At 38.6% G+C, this 14,005-nt stretch overlaps 1 protein-coding gene and 1 long non-coding RNA gene across 6 annotated transcripts; one reads left to right on the forward strand and one right to left on the reverse strand.

Moving 5' to 3' along the window:
* The first annotated feature begins 437 nt into the window (after positions 1–437).
* LOC137241553 (uncharacterized) lies at positions 438–6,892 on the forward strand. 3 transcript variants are annotated; one of them, XR_010950007.1, is made up of 4 exons: positions 438–758; positions 1,286–1,593; positions 1,670–1,891; positions 5,263–6,892. It is a non-coding gene; the product is annotated as an uncharacterized lncRNA (long non-coding RNA). The 3 variants fall into 3 exon arrangements; XR_010950008.1 differs by lacking the exon at positions 438–758 and having other exon boundaries at positions 808–1,593; positions 1,652–1,891; XR_010950006.1 differs by lacking the exon at positions 438–758 and having other exon boundaries at positions 813–1,593.
* A 123-nt stretch (positions 6,893–7,015) lies between these two features.
* On the reverse strand, positions 7,016–9,652 carry LOC137241567 (uncharacterized). 3 transcript variants are annotated; one of them, XM_067769142.1, is made up of 5 exons: positions 9,485–9,652; positions 9,283–9,419; positions 9,115–9,216; positions 8,875–9,043; positions 7,016–7,137 (listed from the first exon to the last, which is right to left on the reverse strand). In XM_067769142.1, the coding sequence occupies exons 2-5, from the start codon at positions 9,291–9,293 to the stop codon at positions 7,126–7,128; spliced, it is 294 nt and encodes a 97-aa protein (XP_067625243.1). In that variant the 5' UTR covers positions 9,294–9,419; positions 9,485–9,652; the 3' UTR covers positions 7,016–7,125. The 3 variants fall into 3 exon arrangements, with proteins under 3 accessions (XP_067625243.1, XP_067625240.1, XP_067625242.1); XM_067769139.1 differs by having other exon boundaries at positions 8,868–9,043; XM_067769141.1 differs by lacking the exon at positions 7,016–7,137 and adding an exon at positions 8,096–8,344.
* Between the last annotated feature and the right edge of the window lie 4,353 nt (positions 9,653–14,005).

The raw sequence follows: 14,005 nt of genomic DNA on the forward strand, positions 1-14,005 counted from the left end.
TTCTTTCAATTTTTTCTGTCAAAAGTGACGGAAAAAGGAAACTGACATGTATTTTGTTGGCGGCCACCGTGGTGTGATGGTAGCGTGCTCCGCCTATCGCACCGTATGCCCTGGGTTCAACTCCCGGGCAAAGCAACATCAAAATTTTAGAAATAAGATTTTTCAATTAGAAGAAAGTTTTTCTAAGCGGGGTCGCCCCTCGGCAGTGTCTGGCAAGCGCTCCGATTGTATTTCTGCCATGAAAAGCTCTCAGTGAAAACTCATCTGCCTTGCAGATGCCGTTCGGAGTCGGCATAAAACATGTAGGTCCCGTCCGGCAAATTTGTAGGGAAAAATCAAGAGGAGCACGACGCAAATTGGAAGAGAAGCTCGGCCTTAGATCTCTTCGGAGGTTATCGCGCCTTACATTTATTTTATTTTATTTTGTTGTTACAAAAAGTGATAATATAGATTTAATAAGCCAAAAATTTACAAATCTAATAAATGCAGCGGAGAGAAGAACAAACAAGAAGCAGAAACCAAATCCGAGGCGAAATCCAGAACTACGCCGTTCGTACTGTTCGCCTGTAAAACCAATACGTTATGAAGTATCCGCCGCTGGGAGTGAAAATTTCAAGAACCAAAAGCGATCAAAAGATCTCGTACGTAAATTTTGGTTCTGAAAGTGATGATTTTGTTGAGACGACGCCAGCTAAACTTGTGGCACCCAAAATAACCGGTTGGCGCAAACATCGTCGAGCTCTTCAGTATAAAAACGGGTAGTAGTGCAGTGCAGTTTACGGTACCCACCCTAAAGTTGGGCCAAGATTTTCGAGTGAGGTATCAAAAGACGCGTATTAATCTCGAGAACAATAATCCGGCGGAAAAGAAAAATTTTAACTCTGTCCGGAAATATTTGCAGTTGAATTTGGCGATTTTAATGTGGTTGTTGTTGTAATGTACCCACAAAAAAAATTGTGCATCACCGTGGCGGTAGCCACGGTTATACTACACACCCGGACTTGGCATGGCTTAGCCCAGGGTTATTTTTTATAAGCGCGGCCGAAGGCCGCCAACGCAGAAAGGTGTTCTGCGCAAAAATACTATGGATCCCACCCCGGTTTCGGAGGGACCCGCGGGTCTTTTTTCGGTTTTTCGTTAATCTTTTGAACGGGTAAAAAAAGTTAACTTCCGCTTTCGGATTCTTGATCTAGACGTGAATACGCGTCTTTTGATACCTCACTCGAAAATTTTGGCCCAAATTTCGGTGGGTACCGTAAACTGCACTATTACCTAAAAACGGAAGCGTGAAGAAAGGAAAAGTGAACGCACATGTCAGCAAGAGAAGCAATACATGAGTAAATGGCTGAGTAAGAAGAAACCTGAAGAATTAGTTAAATCGTCGAAAAATGCATCTAAAACGAGTAAATATTCGAAGGTCAAAGAAACTAAAGCAGCAGAGGCGCCGTAGACGTATTGTTTATCCAACAACCGAAGAAATTGCAGATAATGAACGCAGGGAAAAGGCACATATGAGATTTAATGAAAATATGGAGAATATATTCAAAGATTTAATAGAAGTGCCAAAAAAGGTTGAAATCATGTTGAAATATTGTGAGTAGTACATATATTTGATTATTTATCATATTATGCCAATGAATATTAAATTTAGAATTTCGCTTTATAACAGATCAATGAATGATATGTCTGCTGATGGAATTTTAAATACTTTTTCTAAATATAAACATAAGTTGGATGAAGTTTTCCATAAGTTGCGCTCAAAGCCAAAAGTCACCGGTTATAATGGCATTAATCATTATTTTGTTATTGAACTTATGTACTATATAAAGCAATATAAAATGATGCTCAAACTTGGCGAAGTGTATGAAAAAACACAAAAGGCAATTTATTGGTATGTAAAATATATCTATATTTCATTATACGACAAACTAAACTTTTTCTGGGCAATGGATTTTTTGAAGTTCGAACCATTAGCTCTTCCAAATATGTATATCCTGTTTAATGTTTTTTAAAAAATTATCTGTCTTTTGATCCCTTATAAAACCAATCATATTAAAATAAGAAAGGCAGACCCCAACCAGATTTCACTTTTTTAATATTTTAGGTCTTTTGTCAGATATGACTTCGAATCACCGAATTTCAAGCGAACGTTCTGAATTGCCCTGATCGAACCTTGTGGTCACCACCGGGCTAAGGGCCTAACTACATTCCCATGGTAGAACATTCTAGTCGTAAAAGGCAACTAAAACACACATGCCCTAAGATTCGAGGGGTGCAAAATGGGTTCACTCGGCAGTCGGTCTCGTACCTGAGCTTAGCGAATTCATATCCGGAAAGGACTCCTGTATCCATAACACCACTAAATTTATTGTGGTTGTAGCAGTGCTTCACCCAATCCAAAAGTTGCAATCACTCACACATCCATATCCTTTTACGGAAAACTGGGACTTAGAGGAAATATGCTAAGAGATAAGGGTGTAAAAGGCGTTGGTTCCACATTGTAATTGAAAAGATTGTTGGTGATTTTAGTTGTTGTAGCGATAAACACTTTTGCTGCCGGCAAGGTACTTGAGAATTTGTTAAGGTTGTAGGTCCTGATCCAACGTCACACCCAGTATTATTGTGTGTAGGTCAGTTGGTAACGTAATGCCATCGACATGGGTGTGCAATATTACCGAAATTTGCCGCATACACGTTGTAAACAAGACCGTCGTGGATTTGGTTTAATACTTCCAGGTTTTGATGTTACGTTCCTGAACTGCACCGATGCCCGCCGACCACACAGATAATTTGCAGTCCACCTTTTAGATTGAATAGACACTTCAAAGTCTAGAGCCAACGTTCTGTGGTTGACGTGTCAAAGGTCTTGATAAGTCTAGCGCTACGAATACTATTTTATAATGGGGTCTGGGTCCATTTCGCAATTTATTTGTGTGTTGATGTCATTTAGAGCAGTGGTGGTAAGCAATTTTCGAAAGCCATGCTGATGATTGGCAAATCGCAGGCTTATGGTGAAATTACTACTGGCGATAGGAGAGAGTTCGGACGATATGAAACTCCTACGTTAGCTGGTTTCCCAAGCTTTAATAGCGGTACCACCCTCGCCAGTTTCAATTTGTGAGGCACTCAGGGACGGGCCTACTGCTTTAGATGATTTAGAATATTCGATGGCTTGTTGTTGTTGTTGTAGCAGTGCTTCGCCCCACCTAATAGGAGCGACCGATCACAAATTGTCATCAATATCGTCTAACGGGAGTCCAGGGAAACTTGCGGTTTCAACAGGAATGGACTATAATGAAAGGGGTGTTAGAGGTGTTGGTTCCACATTACAATTAAAGAGATGGCTGGTGTCATGTGGGGACACATTGCAAGCAGAGCATAAATTTTGTATGTCGGGGTTGATTCTGGATAGGTAGGAGTTTAGTCTGTTACAGTATCCAGAACGAAGTCGAGCTAGAGTGACTCGCGTTTCCCTAGGGAGTGTGCATTCCTCTTCCGCAAGTTTTGGGTACTGTTCGTTGAGTACTGGATTCACCGGGCAATTCCTGGCATAGAGGTCCGACGCCTATTTGTGGAGTTCACTGAGGACCTGCTTGTGTTTTTTTGCTTCAAACGGCTGAATTCTCATGCGCCGTATTTCCTCATAATGCTTACGGAGATGACTCCTTAAGCTCCTAGGCTGTGTTGGCTCATCAATCAGATGTCTGTTGGGATGCTCAGGTTTCTGGGTATTCAACAAGTACTGTTTGGTTAGCATCTCATTGCTCTCCCTGATGGGGAGTGGGTGTTCTGGGGACATAAGAAGACAGCGGTTCTGAGAGCAGTATTATGGCAGACCTGTAGCTTCTTCCAGTGAGTAGTTTTTAGGCTTGGCGACCATATAGGGGACGCGTAGCATGCAATCGGCTGGCCAATTGCTTTGTATGTGGTAATGAGGGTTTCTTTATCTTTTCCCCAAGTACTGCCAGCAAGGGATTTGAGGATTTTATTACGGCTCTGGATTTTCGGTACAATTGCGGCTGCATGCTCACCAAAATGTAGATCATGATCAAACGTCACACCCCAAATTTTGGGGTGTAGGACAGTCGTTAGCGTAGTGCCATCGACGTGTATGTTCAAAATGGTCGACATTTTGGACATCCATGTTGTAAATAAGGTCGCGGAGGATTTAGTCGGTGATAATGTCAGATTTCGCGAGGCGAAAAAACTGGAGAGATCAGGAAGGTATCCGTTTATTCTGTTGCAAAGCTCATCGATCTGTGGGCCAGGGCCTGTGGCCATTATTGTGCAGTCATCGGCCTAGGAAACGATGGTAACTCCTTCTGGTGGCGAAGGTAGCTTAGATATGTAGAAATTAAACAAAAGTGGGGATGGGACACCACCCTGTGGTACCCCTTGTTTAATTCTTCTTGGTTTTGATGTTTCGTTTCTAAATTGCACCGATGCCTGCCGACCACCCAGATTATTTTCGGTCCACCTTTTAAGACATGGGGGAAGACCCTTCCAGTTCTTGCAGTAACGTGCCATGGTTGACCGCATCAAAAGCTTTTGATAGGTCTAGCACAACGAGTACTGTTCTATGGTGGGTTTTTTGATTTAAACCGCAATTTATCTGGGTGCCAATGGCATTTAGCGCGGTGGTGGTGCTATGGAGTTTTCTGAAACCATGCTGATGACAGGCTAGCTGCAAATTGGCTTTGAGGTAGGGGAGCAAAATGGCTTCAAGCGTCTTGGCTACTGGCGACAGGAGTGATATCGGGCGATATGACTCTCCTTTGTTAGCTGGTTTCCCAGGCTTTAGTAACGGGACCACCTTGGCCATTTCCATTTTTCGGGCGTGACAAAGGTGGAAAGAGACAGGTTGAAGTCATGTGCTAAATATTTGAAACCCTCTTTCCCTAGGTTTTTAAGCATCGGCTAGATCATAGGTTACCTACACCTCTAATTCTTGGGAGTGCTTTTTAAGTTGCAATAAAAACAACTTCAGGAACAAACTACTCTGAACTAGCTTAACTGTTCCCAAAAAATATTTGTATGAGTTAATAGTGCCACTTAAAATGGAGATAAAGCAGAAAGGCGTCATATACTTAGATCCATATAGTTATAGGATCCGATTCAATTCCCCATCAGTCTTCTCAGAACTTTTCAATATAACTGCCATGGATCCTTTTCCAGGGATTCGTTCTTCCAATTGCCAGTTTTAATAAGCTTGAGCCATCTTTACTTCGTACATAAAACGTTTAACCTTTTTTATATTTACAGTACTCTACGCTATTTGCCAATGCCTTAATGCCTGGGTGGCTGGTTCACATATTCAAGGATAAGTACAATTTTTCGTATAACGAAGCTGTTACGTGTTTAGAAGATTAAATACAATGGATGCAGATATGGATGTAGAAGATCAGCAATGAGCCGCCTTATTGTATTATTTGAATCCTTTTTGTTGTTAATACCCACATAATATATGTCTATGCAAAATAGTCTTAAGTAGAAAAAAGTTTAAATTTTTAAGTCGCACATCTTATTTATTTAATTTATTTAATTTTATTTATCAGTCTACAAATTAAACAATTATACAGAAAATTTAAAGATATAATGGACGATATAAATAACATATGCAGTCATCAATTTCAAAATAATATTAAACAGTATTTAATTAAACGCTTGATAATTTCGAATTCAAAACTTAGAAGTAAGCAGAAGTTTAAAATGTTGTAAATGAATTCTTGTAAGTATCTCCAAACGACCTCGCTCAAAGTACTCATGAGGGAGCTGTTTGCCCAGTAGGGGGCACACGTGAATTTATGAAATTGACAAAAATAGAGGAAATTAATAGTAGACAAAATTTATACAGAATAAAATTTATACATAATAAAATTTATACAGAATAAATTTGAGTAAATATGTACATATAAAGACAATGATCAAATCACAACTTTGCAAACAAGTTTCCAATAACTAGTACTTTCATATTTAAAATAGAGGGTTAAACAGTATTTCCACGGTTTAGCGTTCTTTGCTTCATTTCAAATTACAAATTTAATGTAGTTAAATGGCATTTTTTAATACTGAGAAACGAGTCACAGGCTCCAAAAGTGGTTTATGCATTTCATAACTCGATCTGCATGTAGCTACAAAAATTTAAAGAAAATGTCTTGATGGCCTAATTGGAACGTTAAACTTTATTTCGCCAAGCAAAAATGGACTATTTATCGACCCACTTATATAAAAAAATTTAAATAGTACAAAATGTTTATTTTAAATGTCTCAAATGTAAACGCTGAATTTACTTTTCAAAAACTCGAATTTTTAATGCTACTATGTATGTATACATATATTATTGTCTATACAATATGTTTGTATGTATATGTATGCCTGTATCTAATTTTATTATTCATTAATATAAATGCGTTGAATTATAGTAAATGGTGCTTGTTACCGGGTCTATATGCTGCAATGGGGCAACGTGAAGCATTTGGAAGATTATATACACGCTTATTATTTTTAGTTTCTTGATATTTTAGGGATTACTTCTTAAAAAATTTATCATTTAATTATTTTAGTATATATATGAATGTTAAATGAAAGATATTTAACAAATTGTTCGATGTATTTTATAAATAAATAAATAATTTTAATGCAACAAAAATATGTACATACATATGTATAATATGCATGTAGTATGAAGATTAATGAAAATGCAAGCTTACTATGTAGGAGGGCATGTTTTTCTTTCAATTATTTTTTGTTTGTGTAATCAATTTGGAGCTTCCTCACAAAATGTTTTTCTGAGACTAAAACTCATTTCCGTGTAAACATTAGATTGATATTTATTATTAATATGTTTACATACTTTTTGATTTCACAATAAATTTAAAATATCACAATTTCATTTCACAGAAAGAATTTTTAATGTATTAATTCGTAAAATGTTTCAAAAAACTGCGAAATATGAAATTTTCAAAACAAATGAAATTCGTCTTTGCTCTAACAACCAGGAGGCTTTTGTATCAATTTCGGTTTTAGGCTGGATCTAGTATCGGTACCTGCTATGGCAAAAGTTCGGTTTGGAGTGTTTCCGTATCGGTTATACTCCGGTTTTGTTTTCTTGTCATCCCCTTTTTTCTATGTATTGCCCTGAAAATAACCATTATTTTAATAATATGGAGGATATAAATAATCCAAAAGAAAATTTATAATATGTAAAACATAGTTGTCTAGCAAATTTTTCTCTTGGTGGCCCTGATAAGGGGCGTTTTGCGTAGGTATAATTTATTAGCAATTTTTTCTCTTTTTTGATTACTGGTGGCCCTGATAAGGGCCGTTTTGTGTAGGTATAATTTATTAGCAATTTTATCTCTTTGGTGATTAGTGGTGGCCCTGATAAGGGCCGTTTTTCGTATCGTCAGGGTTGTGCTGCAATAAAGATATAATTTTTGTTTGAGTAAAATAATTTTAAATCTTTCTTTTACCAGATTATAGAGTTACTTTACTCATTTTTTTGTTTCGCATTACTCGCGATTTTGCTTTCTATACCTTTAAGCGGTTATTCAAATGCCGTATTCGGAAAAAGATGCGGCACCTGATGTTGTTGCTAGTGTTGATGCTGGTTCCCAAATAAACGAAGTGCTTTACTATTTCGAAATTATGGCTGCCAACAGTAGCGTGGTTGCCAAGGCGGGTATGCGCTGTCTCTTTGCTGGATGACAGCAGGTACTTCGTTTTGTCCTCATTCACCATCAACCCAACAAAAAGAATAATCAAATATGCTTACCTTTGATGATTAAAAACTGAATATAGTTTTTCAATCACATTTTGGAATCATATTTGAATCAAATGTGTTTACTTTAGGTGATCAAAAATTTATAATCATTTTTCATTCAGCTTTCTGAATCTTTTATGAATATATTTGTTGACTGAATAATGAATTTTATACTTATTGAAATTTTACTTTTCATTAAAAATCTTATTTTTTCGCATACACATATTTTTTCATTAAGCTAAGAAAATATATATAAAAAAATACAAAATAATATAATGCTGCTCTTGAACGAAGATTTTCCCAACCATTTCTCTCCTTCAGCTTCCCATACATAATGATTGGACAATACATAGGTTGTGAGCTATTTGAACCCCAGGTAAGTGAAACTATCTTGACATACCTGGATACGGCTTCAACATCCCGTAACGTATCCGTATTTTAAGATGCAGACGATAATGCTGATGTTGGATGTTGTAGTCGCAGGTGTATATCGGTCAAGTTTGTTTGCGAGTTAGCTGTGGTTCGAATAGCTCACTTTCGCATGCTTTATTCCCTGATGAAATAAGATTATTATGTGGTATCCTATTTTGAATGAGATATGAAGAATAAATGCATTATAATGGCATTCAAAAATGATTCAAAAATCTCAACCAAAACGATTGAAATATATTCACGAATATGATCAGAAAATGATTGTGAAAAGCAGTCTAATATTACTCCAAAACTATTAAAGCTCAATTTTACAGTGATATCAAATATTAATAAAAAGCGTTTCGAAATAGGAATCATAAATTATTATTCAAGAATAATCACATTTATGGTACATTTTTCTCTCGACGATACGTTAATTTTCGAACAGAAAATGCTTTTAAATTTGAACGTTTTTAATCATCTTGGGGTATGATATTTAAATATTTTTTGATCAAAACTTTCAAAAAATACTGGCTGGGAACTATTTTGTTTTAATTTGTAATGTTGAATACATAAATGGTTTTAAGCCCAATCCCCAGGTCCTATGCACAAATAAAAGTTATGGTACTTTACTCCTAAGTTCTACGCATGCGAATTAGTATATATACAATACAAGGTAACGGAAAACACTTACCACGTACCAACATCTTCTGCATCTGTCCTTTTGTAAAAACAGACTCCACGGCAGACATTACGAAGGCGGTGTTGGCAATATTTCTTTTTAATTCTTCATTCTCCTCACGTAGCTTAAGATTTTCCACCCTCAAGCGGGTAATTTCTGACTCCATTGCGCACTGGAGTAATATTTCGCTAAATAATTTAAATTTATATGAGGTATTAGGAAGACTAAAATGTAAAGTGAATAAACTACGGAAACTTACTGCGTCTGGGTTTCACAACTTATTTGTTGAACATCATGTATATCCGTTTGTGTGCTGCAGTTTTTCCGTGCCAAGTATTGGCTTTTCGCTCCAAAGGTGTCACTTAAACAAAAAAAAAACAAACATGTAGAAGGAACTTTATCAAATAACTTGCATATATTATCTTACTTTTCTTTCATGTTAGAGATGAAAGGTTCCTTTGTAGCGGCGAAAGTATTGTCCGAAATTTTGGTAGATCACCGTAGGAATTACGGTTGGGGACGACGAGACAACTTTAGTTTTTAACAAACTCTTGATTAGTACTCCTAAGTCATAAATAAGATTATATTTAATTTTTTATCTTGCACCAATCGTGAAAGTGAATACTTACATAAAAGCCGGTAAATATAGCGACGGAGTGGAGTTGGGCATCAAATTTACTCTCTGCGCTCCCACAATAAGGTCAGAGGCTTGAAATGGAGCGAGCAACTGAAGCCATTTTGTGGAAACTTAACGCCACAAGCTTTTTCCCAAGTTTTCCTCTTCCTTGGATCTTGCGGGACTGTGAAAAGCTTCACACCCGCTTTCTCCCTTTTAATATTGCACAAACAACACTTTCCCATATTTAAATATACACAAAACACAAGTAAATTCTTTTTTCTTTTCTTTCAAACATTTGCAAAACATCTAAAGACCACTGCATAGTAAGAAATTTTCACATCAAACGTATATAAACAAAAAATGTAAACATAAACAAAGTTTGGCATTTTATGACCACCTTCGAATGAAAAAACATGTAAAATGCAACTCTGATGCATTTACCTGGTTATTGTACCATGACGTATCTACATAAACGAAACAATAATTGCGTCTACTCATATGTACCATGTTCGTATGCGAGCAGCGGAGAGTCAATGCACAAACACATGCATATATCTGAAATACTGCTATAAGTATGCAATGAGAAAAACTACATATAAGATTGTGCAATTGTAGTTGCAGCTGAGAAGTTTGAGAGCTGCTGGACTAGTGGATTCTGGAAGCGCCTAGAAGATGCGAAGGTTGAAATCAAAGAGTATAAAAGCCGGCAATTGTAGAGGCGCTGGAATTCAGTTTGATTTAAGATTTCGATTAAGACGCTATAGCGAGCAAGAGCAGTACTATTTTGACTAGTAGAGTTTCATTTGAGCTATCAATCAGTTTGGTTATTAAGCAAGCTATTCGTTGCACAGTTTGAGTGTTATTGTGAAGTACTTTAATAAAGGCAATTTTGCATTATTACATAGTGGAGTTATTTATTCAACAGTTTAGTGATTCGAACTTAGCAAAAGGGCAAATAAGAGGATTGCAAGTAAATTCGTTACAATTGGTGTCAGAAGAGGAATTGTTGAATAAATTTCAAAGGACAACAAGGACATGGCAAAGTTCAGTGAATTGAAGATCCAGCAACTGAAGAAGGAGTTGGGGAGCCGTGGATTGAATACAAGCGGCGTTAAACTTGAACTTCAGGCACGACTACGAGAGGCAATGGAAGCAGAAGGGATTAACGTGGAAGAGTATGTCTTTCATCTTGATGTCGAAGAGACAACAACAAAAATTTAAGAGAAAAACGAAACATCGCAGACGGTTACCAGCACAGACTTGAACATGATATTGGCTGCAATATCTGCACAAACATCTACAGTAGCATCAATTTCGTCGCAATTGGCATCCCAACTGGAAGCGCAAGAGGCACGTATAACAGAAATGTCATCACAAATATCCACCAACATGTCATCTCAGCTAGAATCCCAGGAGAACCGTATAACATCCAAGATGGAAGAACAGAAGACACGTATTGCAGAAATGTCGTCAGAAATAACATCGAAGATTGAAGCACAAGAAACGCGTATTTCAGAAATGTCGACACAGATTACATCCAAGATGGAAGCACAAGAGGAGCGCTTATCATTGCAGGTGGCACAAATGTCTTCGCAGTTAGATGCACAGAATACAAAAATTGTGCAGCTCGAGGACAAAATGGATGCCGAGATAGAAGCTTTGAAAGGTCGTATACAGAAGTTGCAAATAAATCGCCCAGCAGTTTCAACGAGTAATCCAAAGGTAAAAACACCATCCTTTGACGGTTCTGTTCCTTTCCAAGTCTTTAAGCTACAATTTGAGAAGACCGCAACAGTAAACAACTGCAATGCTGAAGATAAAGTTGCTGCATTGTTCGTAGCTTTAAAAGGACCAGCTGCGGAAATCTTACAGACCATCCCATAGTACGAGCGGAACAACTCCGAAACATTGATGAGCGCTTTAGAGAGACGTTACGGAAGCGAGCATAGGAAACAGATATTACAAATTGAGTTGCAAAACCGCTACCAAAAAGCAAATGAGACATTGCAGGAGTTTGCTTCAGATATTGAAAGATTGGCTCATCTTGCAAATGCGGACGCACCCGTGGAATACACTGAAAGGGTAAAAATCCAGAGCTTCATAAATGGCATACGAGATGTGGAAACGAAGCGGGCTACATATGCGAATCCAAAACTAACATTTGCGTCAGGAAACAGCCTCACTTTTGAGTAAGCCAGCGTACAAAGCTCATCGCGTGGAAGTGGAAAAGCCAGACTGGGTAGACGCAATTATGGAAGCATTGAAGGGTACGCAACAGAAGAATAATGAGGCAGCCAAATGCTTTAAGTGTGGAAAGCCAGGGCATATTGCTCGTTATTGCAACACCAACCCTAACAGTTCCAACAATGTGGGTGGTCGTAAACGCAGAGCAGAAAGAGATGAGCAAATCTCCAAGACAAATCAATCGTTAAACTAAAGCGAGTCAGCAGCAAGGGGCGACAGCTGACTCCCTCAATTGAATGCCCCATAATCTCTATCTCACAAATTGGAAGAAGGTCAAGCAATCTTACTGTCGGAGGGCATGTGGATGGACAGGAACGTTTACTGACTGTAGATACGGGTGCATCCCATTCCATCATTCGAGCGGATTTAATCAACAAGAAGATAAGATCATTGCATGGAGCAATAATTCGTACAGCCACTGGAGAAGACAGCACGGTTCTAGGAGAAGTATCATGTGAAATCGCAATTGGGGACGTCACGGTAGTACACAATTTCATTGTTGATGAAATCATAATTGGAGTGGAGTTCTTAATCGACCAGGGCATCAAGATCGACATGCAAAGCAAGACAATGCGATATAAAAACATGGATGTACCACTCAATTTCGGCTACGAGAGAGGCTACAGCAGTAAACGAGTGCTGGTGGAAGAGAGTCAGCAAATACCACCAAAATCCGAGGCAGTCATCTGGGCAAAGGTTGAAGGAGATTGTGGGACAAACACATTGTGGGTTGTCGAAGCAGCAAACAAATCAGTACTGAACATACTTGTAGGAAAAACCCTGGCTATGACAAAACAAGATGGACGTATTCCAGTAAGAGTACTCAATGAGTTCAAGTCACCACTCAAACTGACCATAGCTCCTTTGGGGAGATACCAAGAGGCTGAATTAATTATTAACTGTGAACAGCTCCAGGAACACGTTTCATCTAGTAATACTGATCTTTCAAATGACATCACGGCATGAACGAAGGGGCTAGAGGAAGATTATCAGAGTAAGGCAAAGCAACTTCTCCTAAAGTACGCAAACATATTTGACCAGGATGGTTCCAAACCAGGCCGCACCAATGTTGTGAAACATCAAATCGACACTGGAGACGCGAGGCCGATACGTCAAGCTCCACGTAGTGTTCCACTGGCGAAGCGAGAAGTTGTGAATCAAATTATACAAGAAATGAGCGACAGGGGCGTCATCGAACCATCAGCTAGTCCCTGGAGCTCACCGGTAGTACTTGTAAAGAAGAAGGATGGAAAAATGAGGTTTTGCGTGGACTACCGGAATTTGAATGACGTAACGAAAAAGGATAGCTACCCATTGCCAAGAATAGACGACACTCTGGACTCGCTATCTGGTACGAAATGGTTTTCCACGCTGGACTTGAAAAGCGGCTACTGGCAAGTGGAGGTGAAGGAGGAAGATAAAGAGAAAACAGCCTTCAGTGTCGGTGATGGTCTTTGGCAATTTACAGTGATGCCTTTTGGGCTTTTGAGAGACTCATGGACCAGGTACTGAAAGGACTGCATTGGAAAACATGCTTGGTGTACCTGGTGTACATCATCGTATTGGGCAAAAATTTTGATGAACATCTTAAGAACTTGGAGGAAGTTTTCCAAAGAATAGCTGGCGCGGGTCTGAAGTTAAGTCCCAAAAAGTGTGCGCTGTTTAAAAAGGAAGTAAATTATTTGGGTCACAAGGTAACGACAGAGGGCATCTGCACTGCGAACGAAAAGATAGAGGCTGTAAAGGATTGGCCAAGACCACAGAACCTACATGAATTAAGAAGTTTCCTTGGGCTGTGCACATATTACCGCCGATTTGTACCAAATTTTTCCAGCGTAGCCCATAGCCCCCATGAGCTTACAAGAAAAAATAAAGCTTTTGAATGGAAGAAAGAGCAAGAAGTGGCTTTCCAAACATTGAAGGAGCGTTTGTGCACTGCCCCAATGTTGGCAAACCGATTCCAGGAGCAACATTTATTCTAGACACAGATGCGAGTGGATATGCTATAGGAGGCGTTTTATCACAACTGGTCGATGGACAGGAGAAGGTAGTTGCATATTACAGCCGTTCGATTAGAAAACCAGAGAGGAACTACTGCGTTACGCGGAGAGAGCTGTTGGCATTGGTAGAGTGCATTAAACATTTTCACAAATACCTCTACGGCCAGCGATTCCGTGTTGGACAGATCACGCAGCTTTAAAATGGCTTCTGCAGTTCCGTAATCTGGAAGGACAATTGGCACGGTGGATTGAGCGACTACAAAGCTATGACTTTTCCATTGAGCATC

Source organism: Eurosta solidaginis, chromosome 1 (assembly GCF_040869045.1).
Source record: "Eurosta solidaginis isolate ZX-2024a chromosome 1, ASM4086904v1, whole genome shotgun sequence".
NCBI lineage: Eukaryota > Metazoa > Arthropoda > Insecta > Diptera > Tephritidae > Eurosta > Eurosta solidaginis.